The sequence below is a fragment of the Mangifera indica genome, chromosome 5 (assembly GCF_011075055.1).
Source record: "Mangifera indica cultivar Alphonso chromosome 5, CATAS_Mindica_2.1, whole genome shotgun sequence".
Classification (NCBI taxonomy): Eukaryota; Viridiplantae; Streptophyta; class Magnoliopsida; order Sapindales; family Anacardiaceae; genus Mangifera; species Mangifera indica.
Genome location: NC_058141.1, coordinates 10,204,523 through 10,232,430, shown reverse-complemented (window position 1 = coordinate 10,232,430; position 27,908 = coordinate 10,204,523). Strand labels below are relative to the sequence as shown.

At 33.7% G+C, this 27,908-nt stretch overlaps 4 protein-coding genes and 1 non-coding gene across 5 annotated transcripts; 1 reads left to right on the top strand and 4 right to left on the bottom strand.

Moving 5' to 3' along the window:
* Positions 1 to 2,444: 2,444 nt before the first annotated feature.
* On the top strand, positions 2,445 to 2,561 carry LOC123217832. Its single transcript, XR_006502567.1, has one exon. It is a non-coding gene; the product is annotated as a U5 spliceosomal RNA (small nuclear RNA).
* Positions 2,562 to 2,845: 284 nt separating this feature from the next.
* Positions 2,846 to 5,668, bottom strand: LOC123215896 (uncharacterized protein YuxK). The gene is made up of 3 exons (XM_044636177.1): positions 5,164 to 5,668; positions 4,133 to 4,300; positions 2,846 to 3,305 (listed from the first exon to the last, which is right to left on the bottom strand). The coding sequence occupies exons 1-3, from the start codon at positions 5,423 to 5,425 to the stop codon at positions 3,094 to 3,096; spliced, it is 642 nt and encodes a 213-aa protein (XP_044492112.1). The 5' UTR covers positions 5,426 to 5,668; the 3' UTR covers positions 2,846 to 3,093.
* A 554-nt stretch (positions 5,669 to 6,222) lies between these two features.
* On the bottom strand, positions 6,223 to 8,901 carry LOC123216346. The gene is made up of 6 exons (XM_044636777.1): positions 8,639 to 8,901; positions 8,003 to 8,091; positions 7,678 to 7,806; positions 7,300 to 7,364; positions 7,056 to 7,181; positions 6,223 to 6,237 (listed from the first exon to the last, which is right to left on the bottom strand). The coding sequence occupies exons 1-6, from the start codon at positions 8,899 to 8,901 to the stop codon at positions 6,223 to 6,225; spliced, it is 687 nt and encodes a 228-aa protein (XP_044492712.1).
* Positions 8,902 to 9,593: 692 nt separating this feature from the next.
* On the bottom strand, positions 9,594 to 12,885 carry LOC123215895. Its single transcript, XM_044636176.1, has 4 exons — positions 12,331 to 12,885; positions 11,087 to 11,294; positions 10,009 to 10,467; positions 9,594 to 9,921 (listed from the first exon to the last, which is right to left on the bottom strand). Exons 1-4 carry the CDS (start codon positions 12,830 to 12,832, stop codon positions 9,834 to 9,836), a joined length of 1,257 nt encoding a protein of 418 aa, XP_044492111.1. The 5' UTR covers positions 12,833 to 12,885; the 3' UTR covers positions 9,594 to 9,833.
* A 6,820-nt stretch (positions 12,886 to 19,705) lies between these two features.
* LOC123215429 (cyclin-D1-1-like) lies at positions 19,706 to 22,931 on the bottom strand. The gene is made up of 6 exons (XM_044635510.1): positions 22,291 to 22,931; positions 22,024 to 22,110; positions 21,563 to 21,661; positions 21,156 to 21,357; positions 20,917 to 21,047; positions 19,706 to 20,836 (listed from the first exon to the last, which is right to left on the bottom strand). The coding sequence occupies exons 1-6, from the start codon at positions 22,537 to 22,539 to the stop codon at positions 20,618 to 20,620; spliced, it is 987 nt and encodes a 328-aa protein (XP_044491445.1). The 5' UTR covers positions 22,540 to 22,931; the 3' UTR covers positions 19,706 to 20,617.
* Between the last annotated feature and the right edge of the window lie 4,977 nt (positions 22,932 to 27,908).

Below are 27,908 nucleotides of genomic sequence, written 5' to 3'. Positions count from 1 at the left end.
CCTCATTGAATTTCACTTTTAATTGTAAAAGCTTTAGCTAACTTCGCTCTCTTAAATGTTTATTGTGCAGCACATGATTCTCATAACAAATTACTTTTACATATGTTTTGGCAACCGTTATAGGAGACATCTTCGGTGTTTTCAAACACTGGAAAAAAAACAGTAATAATTAAGGGTGGAAGTGCTTTTGACGCACCTTTAAAGTCGACGTCAGAGCTGCTTTTCATCCAGTGACAAAGGTTGGTTTGATTGAATTCAATGAATTGTCGTGAGCGAGAACAAGTACCTTTCAAAAGAAAATGAAATCGTTGTGAATTCTGAATTTTTTTCCACGATTCTTTCATTTAGGACTGCTGCAGGTTTGTCTTAGTCTGCCTATTGGAGAAGAGAAGATTTTTCACAATTTCAACAAATTTCAATTTTCAAGCTCCTGCTTCTAGTTATACAAGGACTTCTATATCCTCTGTTGAAATAGGAATGTTTTCTTTACTGAAACTAAACACGTCAGTTGGGCCGGATTGAATAGAGGCACAGCACGAAGCACGGAAAAAAAGCATGGCATGAGAAAACCCGGCCAAGTACTGTAGCATGTCGGGCTAGGCCATGAGCCTACTGGGCCGGGCCTCAGGCTTTAATATTAAGCCTGTGGGCTGGCCCGACCCGATACTATTTAGATTTTTTTTTTTAAATTTTAGTTGGCAGAATTTTTGCTTTCTGCCTTTGCCTTGTGTTTCTGCCTTCTGCCGCAAGGCAAAAGCCTTGGCCTTTATTTTTTTTAATTAATTTATTTTTTTATATAAACCTATTTAATTTTTCTTCATTTTCACTTTCATTTACAAATCTCTAATCTCAATTATTTTATTATTATTTCAATCTCATTTTCTCTCATTAATTATCTTTCAGAAGATATCTAAATTCATAAATAATAATTCTTTGTGTTTATAATTTTATTTTTATTTTAATTTTATCATTACAAAATATTACAAATAGATTAAGTATCAAATGAATTTAATCCATTTGAATATTATTATAATATATATTTATTTATGTTTTATAATTTGAAAAATAATTTGTTTAAAAATTTTAAATAATTTTTTAAAAAATATTCAAAACCCGGCCCGGCCCATTTATATATAGACGGGCCTTCATATATTAATGGGCCAACCCGGCCGAAAGCCCATCACTGTTGGAGTTTTAAGCCCAGCTTGTTAGCCCGATGGGCCGAACCTGAGCCAGTCCGCCCATCGATACCTCTAACTGAAACTAGTTAATTTCTTATTAAGATGCCTTGATTTTATATTTTTCAAGCTCCTGCTTCTTGTTGTACAAGGACTTCTATATCCTCCGTTGAAATAGGAATGTTTTCTTTACTGAAACAAGTTAATTTCTTATTAAGATGCCTTCATTTTATAACAAATAATAGCTACATTACCGATGTTTACTTCATTTCATTGTTGTGTGGACTTCAACAGATATTGGACCATCTTGCCTTTGATAATTCTTTATAGATTTTCAACACTCGCTTACGCACCAAGTATGGTGGCCCTGGAACACTCTCGGTCATTCCTTTCATTGACATGGCCGATACTCTTTTTGAACGAGGGTTGCCTGGGGGACGACGGCCTGCATGTTTGGCTGTTAAATTAAACGGGTTTAGGATCATGTCAACAAGGACAGGAATGAATGGACTGGTGATATACAGTAAAAGGGGTCATTGCAATTTGAAGTGTAAGGTACTTCAATCATACGAAGCTATTCTGTTATTCTTTCAGTCATACTGTGCTTCTGAATGGTCAGTCTTACTGTTCTTCTAACATCAAGTGTATGGAACTGACATTTGTACCTCCCCAGTGATCAGAGTTTCATTTACAGATTTATTAGTTATCACCAAACCAATGTATTGTTCATATCCAGTCTCAATTTCTTGATAGAACAAACATCTTACTTTATTTTTACATGGGCAAATGCACTAAAAGTTTTTTCATTCATTTGGGTGGGCTGATATGGTTCCTTTGGTGAAAAAATTATAGAAAAGAAAACATCGCCTGAGATTTTGGTTGAAACAGATAAATAAAAATGAAGTTTAATTCTAGTCTGTTGGATGGACTGATCAAAATATGAATTGGGTGTTATTTTTTGTTTCCCATCAAAAACTAATGTTGAAAGTTGAAGATGGGGAATAATTTCAAGTTATGAAATGGAATGAGCTACTAAACTCGATAAACGGTGGCTTCATTAAACCTGAGAAAAATGTGTTCACGATTGAGTTATAAGGATGGGCCACACAAGCGAGGGAACACCCAAATACTGGTGCCACATCAGCTAGAGATAGGACCGCAAATGAAAGAATTGCATAGACAATTATCCCACATCGATTAGAGAGAAAAACAAATACTCGAATACTTACTATAAAAAGAACGCTTAAACTACTTTTAGACTCACGCAGCCGCGCGGTGAGCACAGAGCGAACTATTCTTTCGCCTTTTACTAAAGAATACCGTGTGCTCGCCGCAGATAGCGGCATACGCCTATTTTTGGAGGGTTTTCCCTTTTTGGGAAGCCCCTACAATGTAAGTGTGAATGTTATTGTGATCCTTTTATATAGGCTATGGAAGGGTATGACGATCTATACTCTAATGAAGAAAAACGTTAGAAAGGTAATTTTTCTTGCAATTACGGGTAATTCTGGAAAACATCATTTTAGTTAATAAAGTGTGAAAGGTTAAATTTTAACACAAGTTAATATGTAATACAAAACTTGATTTTCACTTATAAATTTAGTATATTTCGGTAATAATCAATATGGTCACAAGTAAATGTTCTGGTCGCTCTACTGTGCAATATATTGAATCAACTTCACTTAATGCTATGATCATTTTACTTAGCAATCCGGTCACTACATTGAATCAATTAGAGCTTACCCGGCTCTACAATTGCCGGGTAGTATCTCAACTTCTGGGTAGTGTATCTACAATATCATGAATTTACATTAATCCAACCTGATATCATTTTCATTATGTCAAAACAAGACAGACGCGTTAATTGAAAAGAAAAAAGGGCTGATTGCATCAGCAAAGTGTAAAACAAATCCGATCAATTTCTGCTCATCATCTCATCTCTGTCAATGAATCGCTCTAGTAGCTCTTTTTCCTGCAAAACCAAGCAATCTCCACTCTTGCCAAACCAATCATAGCGTCGCTTGGCAACATAATCATACACAGCATCTCTAAGGGGCCTCGGAATTATTAGAAACAAACTTAAAGCTGTGTAAGGCAATGGGAGGTATGACAGCACTTTCAGTGCAGCTGCAGCATTGGAAAAAACATCAAAAAATACAAATATATTTCTGATGTTGCACAAGCAAAAAAGGGAAAAACAGCTGTTGTATGTGTGACAAAACATTCAATGACAACTTCCTAAAATATGTCCACCAGTATTAGGGTCACACAAAAATGTAGAAAGAATTTCAAAAGTAGGATGAACTGGAGCTAAAGAAATTATTTTTACTCAAAATCTAATGGCAAGAAGTCCAAGAAAAAGGTAGACATCTCAGTTGACTAAACCTTGAAAGAAAAGTGAGAGTATATCATCCATCCTTTTCAGTATATCTCAAAAGATCATGCCAATAACCGGAAAGGGGCACAGCAGAGAGGAACAGGGACAAATTCAGGTCACCAATTGCATGCTTCTCAAACAAATATATATATTATAGGATAAAAGTATGAAAAAGATTATCAGAAGGCATTATCTAGATAAGTATATTTTTTTCTTCCTCATCCCAGAACCCCATTAACTGCCAACTTGAGAACCATCACAGTTTTGATTAGAATTCCTTTGCCCTCAACTCTTATAAAACATGATTACACCATTAAGCAAAGAAGAAAAATTTGATAAAATTTTTGTGGTGGTAAAACCGAATGGCTTGATGATGTGTTTGTTTAGATGATTGGAATTAGTTTAATCTTTCGATTGCCAATCTGTATGTGACACAGAAAAAGATGCAGAGAAGTTCTAACATGATACCAACTTGATACCATTTCCTAACAGAAACAGAATATCTTGCCCAAAAAAAAAAAAAAAAAAAACAAAGCCATAAATGGGAGACAAACAACCATCCTGTTTGAGAAGATACCAGTAGATGCTTGGTGGTATAAACCAGGGCCTTCAACAAACACAAAGCGACGGAGAACATCTTCTCTGTCAAGACCACACAGTGCCAAATACGGTTCAGCAGCCTTGGATTGGAGACAGCAGAATTTGATCTTCCTATACTTGTCAACTCCTATCACCCATTTCACCCCTGTAAAAGTACAATAGTTTAAGAGAATCAGGAAACCCATTTCACCCCTGAAAAAGTACAATAGCTTTAGAGAATCAGGAAACAAAACTTATATTGCCATATAATGTATTAAACAAGAGAGCTGCACTTCAAAAATTTAGACAACAATGCAAAAGATATAGGAAATAGAGAAGAAGTTTTTGAAAGCTAACTAGGGAAAGAAAAGCATGTGTGAAATTTTAAAAATGAAAAAACAATTAAACAATATTAAATTTTCATATATATTCCCTGGATAAATATATGGAGAAAGGAATATTATTGAAAGCCAAATTTAAGAATCGATCCCATTTGAAAATTGGGGAAGACAGTTTGGATGGTTATGATAACTAACATATAAAATTTCCAAGTGTATCATTGAAAAGTACATTTATAAGTGGTAATTCAGTAAATCAGGCAATACTTGACAGTGAAATACCGCTAACTCATTGGTTTTTCTACATTCTTTCTCCATTGAAGCAAGAGGAATAATGCCAAACAACATAAAGATTGAATTGGTAAACCTCTAAGACTAGAAGCTCAAAGGACCTCAGCATTTACTTGCTGCATAAACCCTTAAAGTTTGTTCATATCAAATAAGAAAACAATGCAGAGAAAAAACACAAGAAAAATAACAAGCAAGTTGACGCACATGAACCTACACATAACAGATAAACCCAAAACTGAATCTGACTGAAATAGAAACTCAACAGAATAACAGCAATTATTAGCCACATAACAAAACCCCCAAAGCAGAGCAAGTCATGTCATGACTAACAATGACGAACAGTAGTTATCATTTGGATCAAACGAACGAAAATTAGAAAAAAAAAAAAAAAGTAAAAGACCTCCGTGGCAAAGATGGCAAACGCCATCATAGATGACGACACGTGGCTGCAGAAGAGTGGGGTCCGTCAGCGGCTTCACAGTGGAAGAGCCTGGTGAAGGAGGGAAGACGAGATCGGCAGCATCAGTAACATCGGCAACATCAGCAGGTGCGCCAGAAACGACGTGGGTTGGGGATGATGCAAGAGAATAAGCTGAGCAAAACAAGCCATGAATATGATTTCTCAAAAGAGAAGAAGATTGTTTAGTCAATCTGACTAACATTTTTGCTGAATACACAACAATTCATGTCACTGCGCTATTGAATTGCAATATGATGAAATGAAGGAGGAGTGTGTCGTTTTGGTACCTTCCCTGGCGTCCAAGTCGGTTCACGTTTACAGGGACGCCAAAATAACTTAGTCACGAGTCGAGGACTTGTTATACCTCGAGAATTGTTAACCGTCTGATGTGAAATCGACGGTTTACATTCTTTTTGTATCAAAACAAATTTAACTGGCATAACCCCCTGATTAAAAATCCCTTCTGCTAAAATGGAAACAAATCATTAATATTATGAATGAAATGCCGCGCCAAATTATAAGAAAAAAGTCAATTCAGTATTACAAGCCTGCTGTTAGATTGTAGCAGTTGTACTGGTAAAAAGGAATCAATCTGATAATAGTATTAAGAATGTTGTCATAGTAAAATTACAAAGTTTTATTCTTTGGTCTTCCTCAAGCAGCTAGTACAGCCAGTTACAGGCAATTCAGTTTCCAAACTATAGTTGGTATTGGTGCAAAACAAGCCCTCAAATTTAAAAACTTTCTCCAAAAGCAAAACATGGTTGAAGGATGCTTCTGATTCTGAAAACGATAATCACTAATTTCATCATAGCCGCAGGTAGGCTGGACGGGACACCGTCAGGCTTAAATTTTCATTATTATCAGGTCACCTACAAATACAACAAATTTTAGCCCAAATAGCAATATTTAAATCCTGAAGCTAACTATACATTTACTTTTGGCAAAAAAATAAAAACTTGAGCACTCCCCACCATCTGAACTATTATTCAAAATCCTCTATAACTTGACCATCTGCAAACAGCACACAACTGAATAAGGATCAATGAATTTACTGAATTGAGCTAACTGCAGAAAGTTAGTGAATCATGCAGGCCTCACCACCAAATGAAAAAAACAATATCTGATATTATAATCTTGTTAAAAAAGAAAAGGGGGAAAATATTATGCACAAACTGAGTAAATTAATGTATACTCCAAGAGAAAATATGAATGCACCATGCAAAAGGATTAATATGATAAAATTTAAGCTTAACAAACACAGGAGGAAGAAAAAGAAATTCGACAGCAGTTAAAAGAAAAGATATAAAGGAGGAATATCTCTAGGGAGAAAGGGTAGTTGGGTCTTTTGAGTAAAACAAGCCTAATTGGTACAGAAAGCAACAGAGCTGAGCCAATAATGTCACATTAAACTAATAACTGCCCATATTAGTAAATAGCTGCCAACCATCAGGGATTGGTTCACATTCTATCTTATGGGGAACCCATAAATTAACAAAGGCTTCAGGAATTTCATCACTGAGTTGATGGCCAGAAATCATGCTATGCTACAACTGGTAGATATGTTCCCAGCATTTAACCAGTCTACACAGAAGTTAAAGACATTTGATGGATTATGCCTTTGGTGTCCTTCACATTAGCATTGGAGGGTATGTGGCTATTTTACGTTCAAAACTCAATTTCTGCTGTCTAAGCATACTAAGGTTAGTACAGAGTAGTTGAACTCCACGCCATTAAACTTAACTGAACAAGTAGAGATGAACAATGACAATATTAAACAAAAATCAAAGTAAGAATGAGTGCAAAAAAGAATCAGAATAGACCACACTCACCCTTGGAATATGAGTTATCTGGAATGAAAGAAATTGATCCTTCAATTCCTTTGCCTTCATACATAGATCTGCTATGTTCTGGTTGTTGGCCTTCCATGAACCCAATACCTGCCAAGAAGAAGCAAACTGCATAAGGAAATTTACAAGAGAGAAAAGACCAAAAATTAAAGAAAAATCAGATTTGAGGTTATATCTTGTGCAAGCCTTCTAGTCTCATAACCCTCGACCCATTTCTTCCACTCACAATATTCAAGGATAATTCCATCAAGCTGGATTCCTCCATCTCCTCTTCATCCTTTTCCTCCTGGTCTTCTTAATCATCAACCGTACTCACTTGTAATTTCAGGGTAAATACCTGCTTCACTTGTAATTTCAGGGTAAATACCTGCTTCTTCTTGCACTTGTGCCCAAAGGTGCATTTGTCATTACACCAAAGACATAATCCTTTTGCTCTCCTGTCATCTAACTCCTAACTGGATAAGATTATATTGTTTTTTTTATTGGGAAAGTCTGCTGAATTTTAGGGAAATTGGGTGTTGGCAGGATACCTGCTTGGCTATTCAGTTTATTGAATTGGGGGGTATTAGATGAAACTAGGATGACGAGTGTTTGTTCAACCAACATGATCTGTATAAGGCACTTTTGGTCAGGGGCTTGGGTTGGTCTTTAATAGCTGCTATGGTTATTTCTTGCAGCTTGGCCAATGAGTATGCTTCAGCCAATGTTTTTGGCTTGAACACCTCACAGGCATCTGCAGAACATCAATTAATTACTTACTGAAAAAAATAACATCAATTAAGCCTGTGAGGAAGAAACTGAGAGCTTGATCCTCATGGATTCCATCTCTAGGGTAGAGTTTGTCAAAAGAATCCAAGTACTCTTGCCAGGGACATACCTGCCAGAATTCAAGAGCTGCACAAATTCGTCCCATTGGATCTTCTAATCACCTCTGGCTCTCATCGGTCCCTGATGCCACTGAATAGCCTCATCCTCCAAATGAAGTGTCGCCATCTTAACCCAACTATCTTTTGGTGTACTGTCAACCTCAAAAAAAAACTCAGCTCTCAACATCCAGCTATCAAACTCTTGACCACCGAACTTTTGGAAATTCTAATTTAGTGGAGTGATTACAAATCGATCGTTGATCAGACCCCTGTGCTTTGACTTCATCCGTTAGATCCACCATTTTCTATTTATGATCTCCAACTGCTGCACACTTAGGCCTCCAATTTGATTCTTAATCTCATCTATCGACTCCTTCAGTAGTCATTGTTGTCAGTTCTCCAAATCCTGTAACAGCTGCAGTAGCTCAAATTGTAGCTCGTGGTTCCTTGTTCCTTCGGCCATGTCTTGACCGCTTGCTCTAATACCAAGATGACACAAATTGGACAATTAACCATAGAATTGAGATCAAAAAATAATGTAAGGAGCAGGATTCTTGAGAGAGAAAGAAATCCAGAAAGAGGAAGAAGAAAAACAGTGCATTTCATGTGTAAATTTTCATAACAATTCGACATTTAACAAAATGGTTTATAAAAAAAATTCCATCGATCGTGCCTTAACTACCCATGCACTTTATTTACAAACGAAATAATAAACGAAAAACGACACCATGTTCGCTATAAACACTTTTAATGAAAGGATTCGTATTGGTTGTGTCGACAGCTGCCACCATACTCCAAACGCTGCCGTTTCTCAGCTCTACAGACTCAAATCTGCACCAAAAGCTCTTGTAGACACCAACAATATCCCCTTTCCGCACAACAAAGAACTCATATTTGACTTGTTCCATCACCGGTTCATTAGTTAATTTACGAGACCGAGATGTTTTGGCAGTAGAACTCATTCTAGAAGAGTAACATTGAACACGAAATCGATTCATCAGAAAATTTAAATCGATAGTTTTAAAACCCAGATAGCCAAAGTTCGTTTTACATGTAGGAGGATAATAAGCTTGATCATGAAAGCTGCTACTCCTAACAATGAAATTACGAGTCCCTCTAAGTATAGCCACAGAATATGAGGTTGCGTGCAGTAAGCAATTCAAGAATTAGGTTCTCACCAGATTGTTTTGAAGTTCTGGAAGCGAAGAAATGCTTATTTATCGACAAATTACCAGAATAAGCACGGTATGAAAAAAATAAAAAATAAAAACAAAGAAATGGGTCGTTAAGAGTAGAGTTCAGAAACAAAGAAACGTAGAGTACCTGTTGAATCAATCGATGAAGTTCTACTCTACTCTGTAGTGCTTCTATTCGGAGAAGGCTACGTCTGAGAGTTGCTTTATTTGGTTTAAGGAAGTCTCATGGGTTAAGCCGTCGGGCCTCACCGGTCATTTATCTTTCATTTTTCCTTAAAATTTATTTTCATATTCAAAAACTTAGACAAATCCACCTCTCCCTGACCGTGCAAATGAAATCAGATTACACAAGTAAAACTCGGTTGGGAACTTTGCCTGGCTGACTTTATTGTTTTCATATTTGTTGAAAAATATTTTAATTCGGGAAGGTTGCCAGCGGCAATGATGTAATGCTCTGATGGAACGTGAAGTTGGGAATTATCTAATTCAAGAATAAAAATAGCAGCACGAACGTCAATGGACATACAACAACCCCAGAAAAGTTTGGTGCTTGATAAGTATGATTCCAACATAAAGCAAGACAAACAGCTTTTTCATTATGGCCACTCTTTTCCAAGCATAAGCAGTTTACACTCCATCCTACTAACCACAACTATTCCTTCCCATCGTTGTAACAATGTAATTTGGGCATTCAATGGTTAGCTCTCTTCCTTGGAGATTAAAGCAGTTTTTGCTGCATATTTTGAAAACACGTCTGTCAACAGAACTTTCTCCCTGACTTTTAATCTGTATCATCAAAAACAAAACCATTTATATTAAGAAAAATTTACAATAAATCAAATCCTAACATAATACAAGAAGCTGGAAGCTTACCTCTTTACAGATTCTGGAACTTTCAACTTAGGAGCCTTTTTTGCTTTTCCTTTAGCAATAAGCTCTTTCCCGGTTTTCTTTTGCTTACTTGGGGAAGATGAATCAGTGGCAGATTTGGCATATTGTTTTGCAATATTATCACCATTCAGCTCTGATACACTGACAAGTTCCAGATTCTCTCTAATATCCTCCAGTTTTGCTAAGTCAAGCTCATCATCTGGATCAGAAGCATCAGAGGCCACTTCCGTCCATGAATCCATGGGATTATCATCATCCACATCCCAGTCAGCATTTGGATCATCTTCCACACCAGAAACTTTTAGTTCGGTATCACTGTACGGGCTGTCTGCAGAATCCTTATGAACAGACTTGGAATTATTTGAATTCATCAACTCAAATTTTATCTGCTTCTGAATCTTCCCAAATGATATCATTTGTCTAGAAAATATCTGCACAAACCTGTCATAAGAGGAAATGTTTTCAATTGCCACCTCAGATTATTTAAGTTTTGATCAGTTAACTAGTCCACAGAAGCTCATCCATAAGAATTATAGCATGCCATGTACCCTTCCAACAAAGTTTATATGCCTTTTTATGTTCTTCTGATGCACATGTTCAACATAGAATACACACCTAATGCCGGCAGCAAAATTGTGAGGACTTAAAATTGAACAAATGATCCAGCATACATGTCTCTGCCTGGTTTCTGTGCAAATCTGAAATCATGTCCAGATTCACATATTTGCACAAAAACTTCTTTATATCTGTTTTAGTAGCTTGACTTTCTTATGTCACTAATGCATAAATTTCCTTTTCAACTTTTTCAAGATTTGTTAAAAGGTGCTTTTACCATGACAAAGTACCAAAAAGGGATGTTCAGATTTCTCTTCATACTCACAGTAAAAACAAAGAAGTCAGATATTAGTGTAGATAATACCCACTTAAAGAAACACATTCTTTATGAAGAAAAACAGCATAAATCCTAGACATGTATAAAGAACAACAATTTGTGTCTCTCTACTCAATTTAAGATCAAAGAAAGAGATCACAGTCAAAGAGAGTGTGCGATCAAAAGTACCTGGTAGCATCTTCCTCAGACTTGAAATCAACAAAAGCGAAGCCCTTGCAGGTAGGGTCCTTAGTCTTTTTGTTTCCAGAAACGGCAGGGCTTATGTTAGTTATACCAGGGACACCTTCAAATGCAGATTTCAGATCCCTGTGGATGTTCTTTTTCTTAGGAAGGTTGACCAATCGTACACGAAAAGGACTTGGAATTACTTCAGATGCTGTGAATGTTGCATCAAATCAGACTAAAGTTGGCAAGGAGAAGCCGAATGTTATGAAACTTTTTGCATTAAAATAGAAATGATATTTGATTGAATATCATAGACTAAGAATAATTATAAAATCAAATGCCCAAAGGCATTAATCCTCAAACCCTAAAACCTGTGGTTTAACAAAAAAAATTCTGGAAGTCCTGTCAAATATGTTCCTACTATTTATTTGCAAGACAAATATCATCAACATCCATTTAGGAATAACAGGGATTCCAAAATATGAACCATATGATAATAAGAAAAAGAGCATGTTGAGCGAGAAAGTGGAATATGAATTACAGTGGATTTGGCAAAGGAATGTTCTTTGATAGATTAAATGAAGATTGAGGTTCTCACAGAAATAAGCCAAATAGTTCATGTCGTGTTATCAATGAACTTATTAATATTGAAATCAGCAACAGAGAAAAATAGTTTCTTCAAAGTTCTGTTTTTGTGATTTAATATTGGCAAACCTGAGCTTGTAATAGAAGATGAATATTCTGGTTTGGTAAATTCTGACTATTAAATTGATAGATTAGTCCCATTTTCATTCTCAAGAACTTTTCCACGGTCACATGACATAAACTCAATTTTCATTTCAACGGATGTCAAGAACAAACATGGCCATTCCCTCTAAAAGCAAAGCCCAGGAAATTCGAAAGACAGTTCTTTGCTCAAGAATTAATTAGTGGCAAGGTAATTACAAACTAAAGTCTAAACTTTCATGGTGATTTTAGATCAAAATACCTAACAGTTCACCCATCTTAGCAACAAAAAAGTTACATTCAAAACAACGGATCAATATGTAGCCTTCCATTTCATTTAACTCTTTGATTTCTCTACGGCATCATCATAAATTTCAAAACATCATGTTCACAACATTATAACAGCAAATCAAAATTATAAAACAAGTCAAAACGAACAATAGTGCATTAGCGGGAAAGAACATAACTGCTGAAACAACTATAAAACGCAGTTCAATTATGCGTTCGCATAAAAGACTAACCTTTGTTGCTTGCAACGAGTTTCTTGGGACTAGTGCTTACAGGGTTGTTTTTAAGTTTATTAATATTAGCAAATTGAGCTCGTCTACTCTGCTCCATTTCTTCGAGCAATTTCTCTTCAATTGAAGTATTGTAAACCTTGCCTTCACCGAACCCACGAGGCTTGTTCTCCAGCCACCTCTTCATCTCCCCAAAGGGCAAAAACGCAGCCTCTTCATCATCATCTTTTTCGTCGCCGTCGCCATCAGAATCGGAACCTTTCATTTCAACAACGCCAGTGCCACCTTTTCTCCGCCTACCATTCAAAGAATACGCGGGTAACAACGAAAGCCTATTATCTCTTCTACTGAAGGTGAGATGGGTGTTTTGTGGATAAGAATGAGATGAAAACGATGCGTTTTTGGAGGTGATCGTGAAGAGTGGAGTTGTTGAAGAGAAGAAGGTTTTGTCTAGTGAAAGGAGAGATGTAGAATCAAGCGGAGAAAATGTTCCGATGTTGAGCATGGCTGCCACTCGCTGCAACAACTATCCAATTTTCTAATCTAGAAAGAGATACACAGACAGACTCCATCATGTTTCATAAAAAATACAAAGTCCCAAACATTTCGAAGAAATTGCAAAAACACCCCAAATTTCGATGGAGGGGATGCGATGCGCCTAGGGCTGGATTCAAACCGAGCCGAGCTCTCGATTCACATATAGTTGAGCTCGAGTTCGAGTTCAAGCTTGAACTCATGAAAATCAATTCAAATTCGATTCGGTTTATTTTTCGTTATTAAAACAACGTCATTTTAATATATATTAGTCAAAACGATATAGTTTTGTATCAAAATTTTTAATTAAAAAATCTGACAAGTAGCTCGAGCTCGATCGAGCTTGGTTAGAGTTGGCTCGTTTGGGGCTCATTCGAGTTGAACTCAAATTCAAACTCGAACAGGCTCAGTTCGAATCTAACCCTACATGCGCCCAAATCTAAACAATTTGAGAAAATTTTTGTTGTGAATCATTTGTACTCCTTCAAGCATTAAAAATAAATAATTTATTTCCACAAATAATAAAACATATTCCTTTTTATCATTTTTTTAATTGATCAATTCTTTATTTGTTCATATTTGTTAAGAATTTATTAATATATGATGCATTTTAGAATACAAAAAAATTATTTAAATAGAATATAAAATTACCCTTTTAATCTTATTAAAAATATATGGAGCTCATGATACTCAAATAGTATATCGAAAACTTAAATTTACATATCATATATTAAGTATTGTATCGTATTATATGATATAGTTTTAAAAATAAAATAATAAAAAATATAATAAAAAAGTCATTATTTTGAAAAATATTATAAAAATTTAAAAAAATTTAAAATTTCTCGTATACACCTATATAATATCATCATTTTTTTTAAATGTGTATCAATCTGTATCGATAATATGTATCATATCATATAATATATTTATTATATTGTATAGTTATAATATATATTATTTTTATTTATATTATATCCTATTAAAAAATACGTGTATCGTATATCGTATGAGAAGATTTCTAATTAAATTAGTGGGGCTGAAAAAACTCATTTCCCTTCTATAAGCCCTTCTTCAATCTTCAGTGGCCTGATGCACATAAGGCTCTTACTGAACAAGCAGAAGCCCAAGTTATGATATTATTAAATGGGCCATTTGAGAACGAGCCACCACTGTTGAACCAGAAATTTAGCCCGAACGAATGCAAATATTGGCCTTAATTTTCCTCAGGCCTTATCAGCATTCAGATTTCAGCAACCTGAACAACATGGACTCATATATATTTTCTCTTCTCCCAATAAGGTAAAGCTCAAATTTTCCTTCATAATTGAGAAACTGGAGACTAGGGGCACGATACACGACATGCTTAGAATTTTTTTATGAAAAGTAAATTGAATTTTAGGGTTTTTAAAAGCATCATTGAAAGCAGCTTTAGATGTGTTTTTGAAAATAATACAGGCACTATTCTGAGTTGTGATTTTCAAGATGAACATGCATAAAACTTTTAAATCATTGGCTACACACCACATAATTCACAGAGATGTATAGATTATTTGCTTCTTGTTTGTACTTAATCTTCTGGCCGGGACAATTAAAAATTAACCATGTCTACACTTTTAAAACCAGGAAGGGACACGACCTTTGATAAAAAAACCATTTTCAAAAGCTATTTTATATGAAAAGGGTGTCTGGTAAATAAATCCCAATTACCCAAAAAAATCAAAGCAATATGAACATGCATCTTCCCTTTTTAATAATTGTTATTTATTTATACAAGGATAAGGAACTTTCCCTACTAAATGAATAAATTAATCCCAAACGAAGCCTTAATATAAATAACACAGTTGGATTACATCTAAAGTATATAATTTGTATTGATCATTTAAAGGATATTAATCCACAGCTAGCCAGCTTCATCAGCTTATTCAATTAAAGCTTTATGGCTGATGTGGGTTGTACTCTTTTCATTCTTGTTACATATATTCTTTATGGGATTTTGATCTGGAACGCACAAAGATTGATTTGTATGTGCACTTTTCTTCCTCCCTTTTGCTTTTCTTCATTCCCTTCCTTACTCGCTGGACACTTTAAGCTTAAAGATTTTTCATATTAAAATACGAAACTGTAACTTGAACTATGTGGAAACTTTACATTCATGCTATAAATAAGAAATTCCATGGCTGTAATCAAAATCAATTACGTCTAATGACAGTTTCAAGTGTACTTTGTCAAGCTTTTAAACTTTTTAATTAGACTTTTAAACACAAGCTTTCATTTAATTCTGCACACATGCACAAGTGTTAATTAGCTACAGTGGGTAAGTGTGAAACTTTTTTTTTTTTTTAGGGTAAATAAAATAGGGGTGCAACATAAGGACTTATCAGAAGGTCACCCATCTTAATATTGTTCTTGAGTGTGAAACTTTGATAAGTCTTCCAAAGAGGACAATTTTACTTGTTTTGGATATGTCGTAACTTATGAAAGTATTCTACAGCATGATCAAAATTACTTTCATGTAGTATTGCAGTTGTTATATATAGAGTTTTTGTTATCTTTGTCTTTTCGACAAATATGAGCATAAATTATTTTTCGGGTTTTCTTGTTATGTGGTCCAATCTTACTTTTTTCTTTATAAGAATTTTATTAAAAAAAAAGGAAAAAAGGTAATGGGGTAAAATTTATTGATCAACTTGTCAAGTGTTGTAATGACAAGTGGATTGCACATGCACGAATCTTAGTGTTTAATTTATGAACATCATTTCTATTCAATTTCCTCAAATAGGGTTTTGGATGGTTTTGATTATTAATAAAGGAGAAAGAAAGAAAGTATTATAGAGGTGAAGAAGAGTTAGAGGAGTAGGTGTGAGATTGATGATTAAACAGACGACTCTTTTGTCTCCACTCTTGGAAATGGAGGTCCAGCAGGCACTATCAGAATTAAAGCACAACACAACACGCTCCCTCGAGAGTATCCACTCTATTGATCCCCTTCTCTTTCACCTTCTTTTCATGGCATCCAAAGACAGTCATGTGAGTTGGAAAGCCATATATATTTAACATATGAAATCATCACACATCATGCATGCATGCATGCATATAAATATACATTTATGTATACGATGATTACCATTTAAAAGATAGATTTGATTGAAATTTATCATGATTTCCATGCCGTCCAAAAAGACAAAGCATGATTAATTTTTTCTCCAGGCATAAGGAATGTAAATAAGCTTGTTTAAGGATGAAGAAATGAGACATAAGATGGTGACATATCCATGAGTAAAGCTCGACAGTAGTGCAGTCTTGCATTCAGCATCAAATCAAAAACCATATCTGAAAAATTCATCCAGTATCATTCCATCTTTTGAACTATTAAAGAAAAAAGGAAAAAAGAAAAGAAAGGGGCTGAGAACTTTTACAGGAACCCCACGAGCATATGGTTTTACAACGAAAAATCAAGCTTTTGAGGGTCCTCCATTTTTGTCATGGGCAGGCGGAGCCAGCTAAAGTTGAAATTAAATTCCCCAATGAAAATAGAAAAGCAGTGAGCAAAGAAAGAGCCAGATTCTGATCCCCTAAAACCCTACTTTTCATTGCAAGGGAAAGAAAGAAATTTTGGCTTTTGGGCTTATTATACTTAGGATTCCCCACTTTATACACAGACAATATTGTAATTTTATGTAATAATAACCAAAGTCTTGTGGGCTACGATAATCCCTGGGTCCCAGTCCCATTCAGATCAAATATCTTAACAGTTGGGCGTTAGAAAAAATATTCCGTGACAGATGTCATCTTTTCATAGGTGCGTAATTACCCACAACACTTGTTTAGATAACAAATAATGCGTGCTATAATAGGTTAATAATGGGGCAAAGCTAAAAGGTTAGTGACAAAATTAAAATGCCCCTTGTCTTAAACCATTTTTTATCCAATCAGAAACCACCACGTGGCCACTCGCCCCCTAATTTGGGCTGGATATTTTGACAATTATGTCTTTTTTAATTTTCAATTAAATATTATATGTCATGTGTACCATAGTCAATTGAAATAAATTATTTTTCTTACAAAAATCTTATTTGAAAGAAAAATCATATAAATAGGAAAAATATACTTTTGACCATGTAAAAGTAGTTTTAAAAACAAAAGAAAATATTTTCCCAATCAATAAATTTATATACGTCACTTTAAATATATATTTGATTTATATTATCATATAATTAAATAATTATATATTAAAAATAAAATAATATTTATTATATGATAAAATATATAAATTTATTTATTTAAAATAAATATGTATAATATTATTTTTTTATTAAATAAATTAAAAAATAATATTATATCTACTTACTTTAAATACATAAATAAGTATATATTTATATGTATTATTATATAATTAAATATTATTTTATTTTTAATTTAAATTTATTTAATTATATAATAATATATATATTTATATACTTAAAATAAATACTTATAATTTTATTATAAATTAAACTATTTATTTTGTATTATTTGAAGGTAGCAAAACAACATGGTGTGGAGTACGAAAAAATGTGGATGATGATCTAATTAATTTGTGGAAAAAGAAAACGGTACTGCCATAGCTTTCCACGGTCCGTCCTATTCTCGCTCCTATTAATTCGCACTTTTGTTAGGCATCATCCTTCTATAGTATTATATTTATATGACTTTAAATTTTTTTTTTTTTTACCAAATGGCTATTTCCCATCTAATGAGGATTTTTTAAAGTTTTTTTTGTTAATTTTAAAAATTTTATTTATCTACTCATAGTTGGTTAAACTTATAGTACTCTAATCCTAAAAAATTAATCTCGTTTTTTCACCTAAAAGTTTAAAAACTAACATTTTATCCCCTAAGACAAATTTAAAAAAATCATATTTCCTCCCTAGGGTTTAGTTTCAAAATCTCATCACTTTCTTTGATGTCATCGTCAGTCGTTGCTCTCTCCCAACAGTTCCTCTTTCTCTGAAGGTCTATCTCAATCCCACCCCAACCTCTCTAGCATCGAGAAACATCGTCTGGGAAGACGATTTCTTTTTTTAGACGATGTCTTTCGGCACCAAAAGGGTTGGAGTGAGGTTGAGATAGGTCATCGGAGGAAGGAGAATCATCAGAAGGGAAAGACGGCCGGCGATAGAGTTGGAGAAAGTGACGGGATTTTGAAACTAAACCCTAAGAGAGAAATATGATATTTTAAAACTTGGTTTAGAGAAGAAAACTTAGTTTTTTAAATTTAAGAGGAAAAAAATTATATTTAAGTTTATTTTTAATATTAAATATAAAAAATAATTTTATCCTTAAAATTAATATATTTAAATAGTCATAAGTGAGTAAATAGAATTTTCAAAGTTAATGAGAGAAACTTTGGAAAATCAGATTATTTTTGGTGGAAAATAGTCCCTTGGCCTTTTTTTTTTTTTTTTTTCCTAAGTAACTTCTCACTTTACGAGTGGTGGGGGCTTTAAATTTTTGGTGGGTATTGGTGTAATGTAGTCCAATTCCTGATGGCTCCACCAACATGGTCTAATGAGGAAACGCCACAGCACTTTGATTTTGAGAGACGCTCCTGTCACTGATTAAACTCCTTTATAATTTTAGTATATTAGCTAGTGTATTAAGACAGGTTAGATCATGGGATCCACCCTGGTTGAAATTAATTTCTAAAGACGCTTTAACTATAATTTAATTAAAGACGGGGTTGATGTGGTTCACCCAAATAATATCTATAATTTGGGTTGTCTTCATCTTCCCATAATGTCGGCTTCTTAGTTTTTAGACCGCTGGTTAGACAATATGATGGTGAGAGAACGATCATCAAAGGAGGAGAATCAAAATGTCACTGAAAATACCTCTGAAGAGTGAAAAAAATCTAAAAGAAAAAATATTATTTTTTAAAATTTAATATAAGAAAATAAATTATTTTAAAATTTTAAAACCCATAATGATTATTTTTTAAAGCTTAAAAAAAAAATAAAATTTTAAAATCGATGAATTTGGCTATGATTTTTCAAAATTAGAGAGAAAGACATTTGGAAAAACAATAATCTTTATACGGGAATAAGTCTTTTGGCCGTCATTTTATTATATTAGCAAGTGCATTAAGGGACGTTAGCTCATGGGATCCACCCTGGTTGAAATTAATATCTAAAGACTCTTTAATATAATTTAATTAAAGACGGGGGGGTTGATGGGGTTCACTCAAATAACATCTATAATTTAATGAATGGAATTGCAACCTTAATTATCTCTGAATTTGAAATAGGATTCGTTTTCATTATACCTACCGGGTGGTCCTTCCTGCCAATGCTGATTAATGTTCCAAGTGACTACTCAAAAGAAAGAAGCCAATGGCAATGGGATAAAAATCTACTCAACAAAAATTGGCTCTATGCTAGCTATCATATGTCCTCACTGTGCCCTGGTCCATCCACCTGAGTAAGATACAGTGGATGTGATGGATGCATGAGTGACACTGATGATGATAAAATTTCGGTAAATATAATCAAATGCATGGCATCAATTGGTCATTACTGCAGGCTTTTGCCCATGATAATATTTCACTGTTCTCATTTCAATGTGCACAGTTGATTAAACTAAGTTAAATAATTAGGGATTAATTGGGAATTGATGGATGGATGGATGGATGGAGAGAGAGAGAGAGGGACATAGAAAGGAGGCATTCATGATCTAGAATGAACCGCTTTATTAATTGGGGGACCGAGCAGTCCCCTCATTTAGCTTAAGCCAATCGATTCACTGACTGATTGAAAGTAGCATCTGACAAGGAAATAAAACAAATTGCAACGCTACAAGGGAGAAATGAGAGAAAGATATTGATGATGATTTATTTTATTAGATTTGTGAATCCAATACAACATGTCTGAAAAGGCCCCATAGACCTTCGGATATGCTGCCCTGAAAGAGGTTAATTTCATTTCACCCCTTTGTACAAAAAAAGAAAAAAAAAAAAAAGAATAAAATCCAAAGAAAAGTAAAGTAAAGTACACACGTGTGACCATTCATACGTGTGAACACTAGTAAAATTAATGTTAGGCCAATTGACGTCATGTCAAAGGCCAGACATTTTCCCGCCAAAAAAACACACATACACAAACCACTCATATGTAAATTAACTAACTTGGAGATCACTGTACCCATGCTGGTAATTTTATCGTGTTATATCTTCGCTTTGGCTTTGTCAAAAAGTTGCAGGGATAATCCAGAAGAAAACGATGTGGCGCGCCTTGAACTCGATACTTATTCAAAACCTCCATTCTCTTATTTTTCTCATTTCCCCCGAAAGGGTCCCGCCATCTCCCCTTCTTTCATTCATCCATCAATGAAGCCTTTGAATTCAATCGCCATTTCTTTCAGACTCCATTACTCCCACTACTAAAACTTCTTTCTCAATCTTCCTGAACTTTTGTCACATAAATATATTAGAATAATATTTATGTAACTAATCTCCTTGCCTTGGGAATCAGCAAAGCCATTAATGGTGGATGGCAACCCACCAACTTTTAGAAAGAAAACAAATTAATAAATCAATCTTCAAAACTCACCAAACCTCTCATACAAACGTATACATATATCTATATATACTAAATAATCTACATCACTCTTGTTAATTTACTCCAAAACCCTCCAAAAAATATCGAGGATTCTCGACAACTCCGACCCCATTTTCTTTTCTTTCTTTCTTTTTTTTCTTTTAATATATATTCTCTTCACCTTACTCCGAGTTTCCCTTATCATCATCTACCCATAAGCAGTCATTTATTTTTCTCCTTTTATAAGAAATTGGAGATGGAGATGAGGATGAAGAGTCACTGGAGGATCTCATTCTGGCCCGAATCGTTACGCGAAGCTGAGGTAAAACTTTTGGTGCTTTTCTTCGGCTATCATTAAGCACGAGCTGTTGCATCAACTGGTAGCAGCTGATGATTTCCTCCTGCAAAAATGGACATGTTTACAAATTGGCATAATAGTCTTTGGTTCTTAATGATAACATTTGCAATATTACTCGCTTACTTTGCTTAGTCCATGACACCAAGATTCAGCATGTTCAGGATTAGCAAGGGATAATTTTGGAATTTCATTGGCTGCACAGAGAATCGCTGCAGCAGCAATGCTTGACGGCCAGTACTCTAAGAAGCTGGCCTCTGCTAACATTATCATCGCATTATCAGTATTTTACTTTTCTCTATACGCAGATATACGTGTACGTATAGTCTATGCACGTATTTATATAAATACCGTATTACTATTACCTTTGATATTGGACAAAATAATTTCCGTGGCCCGAGAAATCAAGAACCCCATAAAAGCTCCTGTTTGATCGAGTTTGCATGCAAAAAATCCAATGAAGCTGAACGGTGTGACGGACCGTAGCCTCCAGTCTAAAACACTGAGCACCAGAAGCTCCATTCTTCGGATAGTTTTTGTTTCAAATATATATTTGGCTCCTTCAACCTACCACGATAAAAAATATTTTACTGGTGGCACCATTAAATTATCAATAATAAAATGTGTATAATTTTTGTATATAAATAACAATGTATGATTATATATTATTTAATTACATAATAATACATCATTATTTATATACAAAATTATATAGAAAGGACTACTATTCAATTCTACAAAGAGTGTCTTTGATGATGGATCAGACGAGTACCTGAAGATCCAACAGAGAAGGAACCAGTGGTTCCACCATCTTTGCAGCTAATGACAAACAAGCCACAGATAGAAGTTGCAGTGGCCACCCCTTATTTTGCTACATATAAAGAAAAGTGTGTTATGGTAATTAATTAATTAATTAATTATGCACAGTAAATTAAATAGTGCGACATGTGGTACTAAAATTTATAAAGGCATAATATAATAAATTAAATACCCCAATAAAGTTAATAATACTGTATAATGTCAATATTAGGAAAGGATGATACTTGGATTATATTAGGTTTATTAATATTTAAACCAGTCGTGTCAATTTCTTTTTTGAAAAGTCAAAGAGAAATACCCCGATAGTCAAAACAATTAATCACTACAATAAATCAATTTCCCGATCATTATCGGTGTCCGGCTATTGTGTATTGCAGTCCAGCTAATTAAAACCTTTCACGGACTCATACTTACTGGCAAACGGTGAGAACACAGAAACCGATCCATGTAGTTGACGGAGAGATATGCCGTTAACGGCTGGAAATTATAGTATGCTTGCACCTGCATCAACCACACAAAGATGAATCACTTTTTTCATCGTACAGATATCAAAAAGAATCTAGCACGATCTCCATGAATCAGACGGCTGTTAAAAGACCTTAAATCAGATCTGTAGCTAGGCAGCATCATATTTGTCAGCATCAAGAACACGTAAAAACGAACTGTATTCTATAATAATACCTTGAGAATCCATGCAACAGACTGTTCTCTAGCCGAGGCATCGAGGGAGTGAGTTTCAAACTGAGCCAAGTAATCAAAACCAGGAACAAACTTTCTCTCATCTACTATGCACCAAGCGATAGACTCTTCAATGGAAGCTGAAGACTCAAGGTCCGATGACGAACATTCCGGTGAAGACTCGCCGGAGAAGATGCCGGAATCCTCGCCGCAAAGAAGGTCGGGGAAGTTACTCGAGTATGTCACCGACATGTTGTGATTATCTTCTCATCGATCGATCGCGACTTGTTTCTTCAAGAAATACCCCCGAAAATGATCGGAGAAGAAATCAGCAAAGTGTGAGAGTGAATGAGAAAGAGACGAGAGAGTGGCTATGTTCCTGGTTGTTGTTGGCTTGAAGTTGTATGTGTTTGTTTGGATATAAATAAATATGAGGCCAGTGAACAATTATGTGGTTTTTTTATTTTTATTTTTTTGAGGCAAAATTGAAAGGGAGAGAGAGAGAGAAAAAAAATTTTAGTTTTCCCGGGAAAATGGGTGTGCAGTTTGGGAGGAGAGTATTACCGGATGATTAAGAAGTATTACGCCTGCAGATTAGGTTCTGTTTTGGTTGTGGGCGTCGATTGAGAAGGTGCGGGTGCAGCACGACGAACTTGAATTGCCACGTGGGGTGTGATTTAGACGATACGTTATTCACACACGTTCTGAATGAAGATTCCTTCTTTCAAGAAAAGTGAGCCGTTTTCATGTATCATATGGAAAACAGTAAGATTATACTATATTTAGAAATAATAAAAAAATAAATATTTTTTATTTCAAAAAACAATTAAACAGTAAAAATATTAAATGATAACATTTCGTGGGAGCCTAAAAATGTGTGAAGAACATGAAAAGGGGAAAAAATGAATAATCATATAATTATTAGCATTCGATTCTATATCAAATGCATGTTTCCCAGACCACTGTAATTATCTGGAATTGGCAAATCACGGCAATTTTTTTTTTTTATTAATGGTGTTGAAAAAGATTAATATGAAGAGATTTAGGCGATAATTAAAGGTTAAATGCAGGCTACTTACGTCTTTTCATGTATAAATTTTACTTTCCCATTGGCCAAGAAAACTATTTGTGAAAAGGGCACAATGTGTGTCTTATTTGCGGGGAACTCTGTAATATCTGACACTTGTTCGATTGGGTTCAGGCTTGATGATGTCATCCCTCATCATATCGAAAAATAAGCGCTAAAGGACTTGTTTCCACCCATAGTTTAGTGGAAAGACACCTTATTTTCAAAACTTTAAAAATTCATTTACTATGAGATTTCTATTAAAATTTATTGTTAATTATAAGGGTAAATTTAATATTAAATAATATTATTAAAAAAATAAAATTCTATTTTATTATTTTCTCTTACTTTAAAAATCTAATATTTTTCTTCAACCTAAAAATTTTAAAAACTATTTTTCACCCCAAGGGTTTTATTCATTTCCTTCCTTCTCCGGTGATGTTCTTTAGTTAACCTCTTATCTATCGGTGCTCTCTCTAACAACCTAAAAGAATATGTGATCACAGTTCTCCGACCACGAACACAATAAATCGTCGCATGTCATCCAAATTTCACCTACAACAAACCCGTTCATGATCAGAGTGTGGGTCTTTATTGACAGTTGTCTAGATTTGAAGTTGAATCAACAAAAACAAGATGAATTATCGTTGTCTAGAGTTGATTCAACAAAGTCTCTTGATCTTCAAGTTTTATCAACGATAGCAGAGGGAAACACATAGAAGGTAGGTAGATGTCAGAACTGATCGTCGATTTTAGAGTTTGTAACAAACCCTATGGATTTTAAGGAAAAAAAGTTACTTTTCAAAGTTAAGGTTGAGATGAAATATGAGTTTTTAAAATCCAAGACAAGAATGAAATAAAATTATATATTTTTTAATATTATTAATAAAATGATGATTTTATCTTTAACTCTAACAGAAAATTTTAATAATAGTTAATTTATGAGTAGGAGTTTAAGTTTTTGAAACCCCTTAGATATGTATTTGTTTTTATATTAAAACATAGGTAGAAAATAGTCTTTTGGCCTAAAATAAATATATTTTTTATATAAATTAAGTTTAATCTTGTTTAGCATCATGTTAATATTTATAATATTAAATTTTTATTTTATTTTCTTAGTTTTTATACATAAAATATTTTAAAATAAGTACATATATTATCTAATTAATTATCAAATTGAAATAATTTCAAAAAGGTATTATTAATACTTAGTCTAAATTAGTGTAGGATAATTTTTGTATATGGAACTGTATAAAAAAGAAATTCATACAAACATAAGAAGCACTTAATGTGATATTTGTGGGGCACAAAAAATGGGAATAATAAGACCTTCTACAAATGATGGAGGCCTATAATATGAGCCAAATGAGTATTTTCCATCTATGTTTTAATGTAAAGATAAATATATATTTATATAGTAAGAATCTAAATACTTACTTTTAATCTAATTTTTCTTAAAAATCTCAGTTAAGATTAGAGGTAATATTGTCATTTATTAAAAAAATTAAAAAATTAAAGTTTTATCACATTTTTTTTATAGATTTAAAAATCTCACAATTTTCTCCTTAAATTCTTAGGTTTTGTTTCTCTTCTCCCCAATGATGGTGACCATCTGAAGATGAAACGAAGAGTCAGCGTTAGCTCTCTGTATTGTCTTTAGATGGTCGTCATGGCCAAAAAGGGGAGAAAAAAAAAACCTAGAGATTTGTAGGTGAAATGATCATTTTCAAAATTTGAAAACTTTAGGTGAAGGAAAATTGTGAGATTTTTAAATTTGGAAAAAAAAATATGATAAAATCTTAATTTTTTAAATTTTTTTAGCAAATAATAATTTTACCCCTAATCCTAATTGAGATTTTTAATAGAAATTGGGTCATGAGTAGATGTTTAAGTTTTGGAAATTAGAGGGTGTGTATTTTTATTTACATCAAAACTTGGTGGGTAATAGTACTTTGGCCCCTATAATATCTTCCCCGCCCTGCACTGCAAGTTGGGGCATATTTATCAAGCTAGAAATTAAACTATAATGTTAATATATTTTCTACGGTATGATTATTATTCTATTTTGGTGGCGCAATAGAAGGCTTTTCATTCATCCTCATCAACTTAATTAATTAATTAATTAATTAATTAATTATCTGGGCTCAAAATGTCAATATAGCCTTAGCTGCAATAAAATAAAAAAGGGGAAGTTTTGAATTTTATGCATACAATAGGAAAATAATTATGTTTATATAAATATCTATAATTAATTATAAAGTTATATGTGGTTTTTGTAGGTCGATAATGAAAGTTGATGACTTTTTCAAGTCGTAACAAAGTTGTAAATAGTTTGATGAAATGATATAAAGTCATCACCGCCTCCTTTCTTAATTCTTTCTCACTCATATATGTAATGTGCCCATGAAAAATGAAAACATTATCGGCATGCATGATTTAACATTTTGAACTCTAATATAAAGCTGCAATTATAATCTCACTGAACATGATACCTTTTTTATGTTATGTTCCCTTCCCTAATTAATTTTACCTTTTCCTTCTCATCATGCCCCAACTATTGTAATTTCTTCGAATTTCATTCCTCCATCCACATCAAAATCCATAAAACTATGTTTATTTATTTTGAGTATATAAATGAGTATATATTTATATACGTTATCACATGATAATATATATAAATGTATACTCAAAGTGGGTACGAATAATATTGTTCTATAAAAATTATTCAAACAAAATTCCTACTTCCTCTTTTCTGGGCATGCTAGGTTGTAATTTGTGAGCGTCAATTAGGCAAGAAAAACCAATTAAGATCTTATACCTATAAATAAAAGCCAAAAAGACTTATTCCCATCCAAGGTTTAGTGTAATTAATCATGTTGTCAAAGAGAGAGAGAGCTGACTAAAAGTTAAGTTGGGAAGAGAAGATAATCAAAGACAGAGAGATAAGAAAAAAAAAAAAAACCCCTATGTGTGGGGGAAAAAGAGAGTTATTTTTTAATATTGAAAAAGTTTAACAAAAGAGAAAATTATTAATTTTTAAAATCAAATGAAAGAGAAAAAAATTAAATTATATATTTTTTAATATTATTTTTAAAATAATAATTTTACTCTTATATTTAATTAAAAATTTTAAAGTTGAATATTTGAGTTTTTAAATTTGGAAGGACGAAAGTCCTTTTAAGTAAATGAATGAAACTGTTGCACCCTCCAAGGCAACAGAACGGATGCAAACCCAACACTATTTTTCATTGATAAACGGTTTATGTCCCCCTTGATAAATTACATTTCCATGAATTTAGGTTATTTATGAGTACAAACGTGTTCCTGATTTTGCATCATCAGTCTGTCATCTCAGTCTGGCAACATATCACATGGTGTGTGGCTGACTAAAGGGGTGGCATTTTTGGACGCCTCTAACAATGCGCACTTTTATTTTAACCATATTATCGTTGGATTTGATTCTCACAAAATTATTTTTTTCCATTTATAGTACGTATAATTACCCAATTTATATTTATTTTTCTAATATTATAAGAAGGGCAGTGTCGTCATCATGTCTGTCAAATGAAATAACGAAGCTCACAGAGTGGGATGGCAGTGCCCTTCCTACACATCATAAGAATTTGACTCCTCAAGAACACCCAGTCCATATGTAGTGGCACATTAAGAGCATGCATGGGCATCAGTTCATCATCCATGCACATGTATATTTCCTCAAAAAAATTTTTTAAGTACCGCTGGTTCGTTAGGCTGGCAAAACAGTTTGTCAATGACAAAATAATTAAACTTTCAACTGCTTCCACCCCAAATTCATTTCCATATATTGAAATCATCGCCATCTATAATTAATAATTCTAGACCTTGTTTCATTTTTTAACGATAGGTGTAGACTCCGAATACGTATATAAACTTGAGTATACATAACTTAAATACCAATCCTGGGGATGAAGATGATGAATGGAAATATGTTTGTGAGTGGAATTTCTTTTTATTTTTGTTCGTAGGCATACTTCCGAGCAAGAAACCCTACTTCAATTTGTCCAATAGTTTCATCTCATATATATTATTAATACCCAATTGGGTACCCAAAAAGTATTGATCACCACTATTTCTCCCTTTTTTGTTCACGTGTTATCTGCATCTCTTAGGTAAGACTAATATATAGAGTAGAGTTGGGCATGTGGGCATGGCTTTATATACAGTTCTTTATCTTCTTCCTTTATTTTATTCCCCCATTTTCCCTCTTGCTATAAAAGCAAAGAAAAAACTTGCATCAGACCCACTTCGATGGCGAAATAAGATGAAATATAAATCTAGTCTTACGGACTTAGCCTTCAGCGTATTTGGTATTAGTTCCTTTCTAGGCTTTACACACTCAAAATAAGCATAATACGACCCCAGTGACACCTTTTTTGAACTTGGTCGGTGGGGCGGATTGAGACGTCCGATTGGACATTTCTAAGCCTAACCCTAACCCCATTGGACAGTCGTTTTGAATTTTAGGTCATTTGCTAGTTAATTTTGAGTTGTTTATTTATTAATACAAAAGAGTGCC

Coding starts and splice junctions, on each gene's coding strand:
- LOC123215896 (XM_044636177.1), bottom strand. CDS start 5,425: ATGTTAGTCAGATTGACTAAACAATCTTCTTCTCTTTTGAGAAATCAT. Junction 4,301..5,163: donor TTGCCATCTTTGCCACGGAG/GTCTTTTACTTT, acceptor GTACTTTTACAG/GGGTGAAATGGGTGATAGGA. Junction 3,306..4,132: donor ATACCACCAAGCATCTACTG/GTATCTTCTCAA, acceptor CCAATGCTGCAG/CTGCACTGAAAGTGCTGTCA.
- LOC123216346 (XM_044636777.1), bottom strand. CDS start 8,901: ATGAGTTCTACTGCCAAAACATCTCGGTCTCGTAAATTAACTAATGAA. Junction 8,092..8,638: donor TTTCGTTTATTATTTCGTTT/GTAAATAAAGTG, acceptor TGAGGTTGACAG/TACACCAAAAGATAGTTGGG. Junction 7,807..8,002: donor GGGACCGATGAGAGCCAGAG/GTGATTAGAAGA, acceptor GATGTTCTGCAG/ATGCCTGTGAGGTGTTCAAG.
- LOC123215895 (XM_044636176.1), bottom strand. CDS start 12,832: ATGCTCAACATCGGAACATTTTCTCCGCTTGATTCTACATCTCTCCTT. Junction 11,295..12,330: donor ACTCGTTGCAAGCAACAAAG/GTTAGTCTTTTA, acceptor CAACATTCACAG/CATCTGAAGTAATTCCAAGT. Junction 10,468..11,086: donor TCTGAGGAAGATGCTACCAG/GTACTTTTGATC, acceptor CTCTTATGACAG/GTTTGTGCAGATATTTTCTA.
- LOC123215429 (XM_044635510.1), bottom strand. CDS start 22,539: ATGTCGGTGACATACTCGAGTAACTTCCCCGACCTTCTTTGCGGCGAG. Junction 21,048..21,155: donor TATTTTGTCCAATATCAAAG/GTAATAGTAATA, acceptor TAATGTTAGCAG/AGGCCAGCTTCTTAGAGTAC. Junction 20,837..20,916: donor GGTGTCATGGACTAAGCAAA/GTAAGCGAGTAA, acceptor CCATTTTTGCAG/GAGGAAATCATCAGCTGCTA.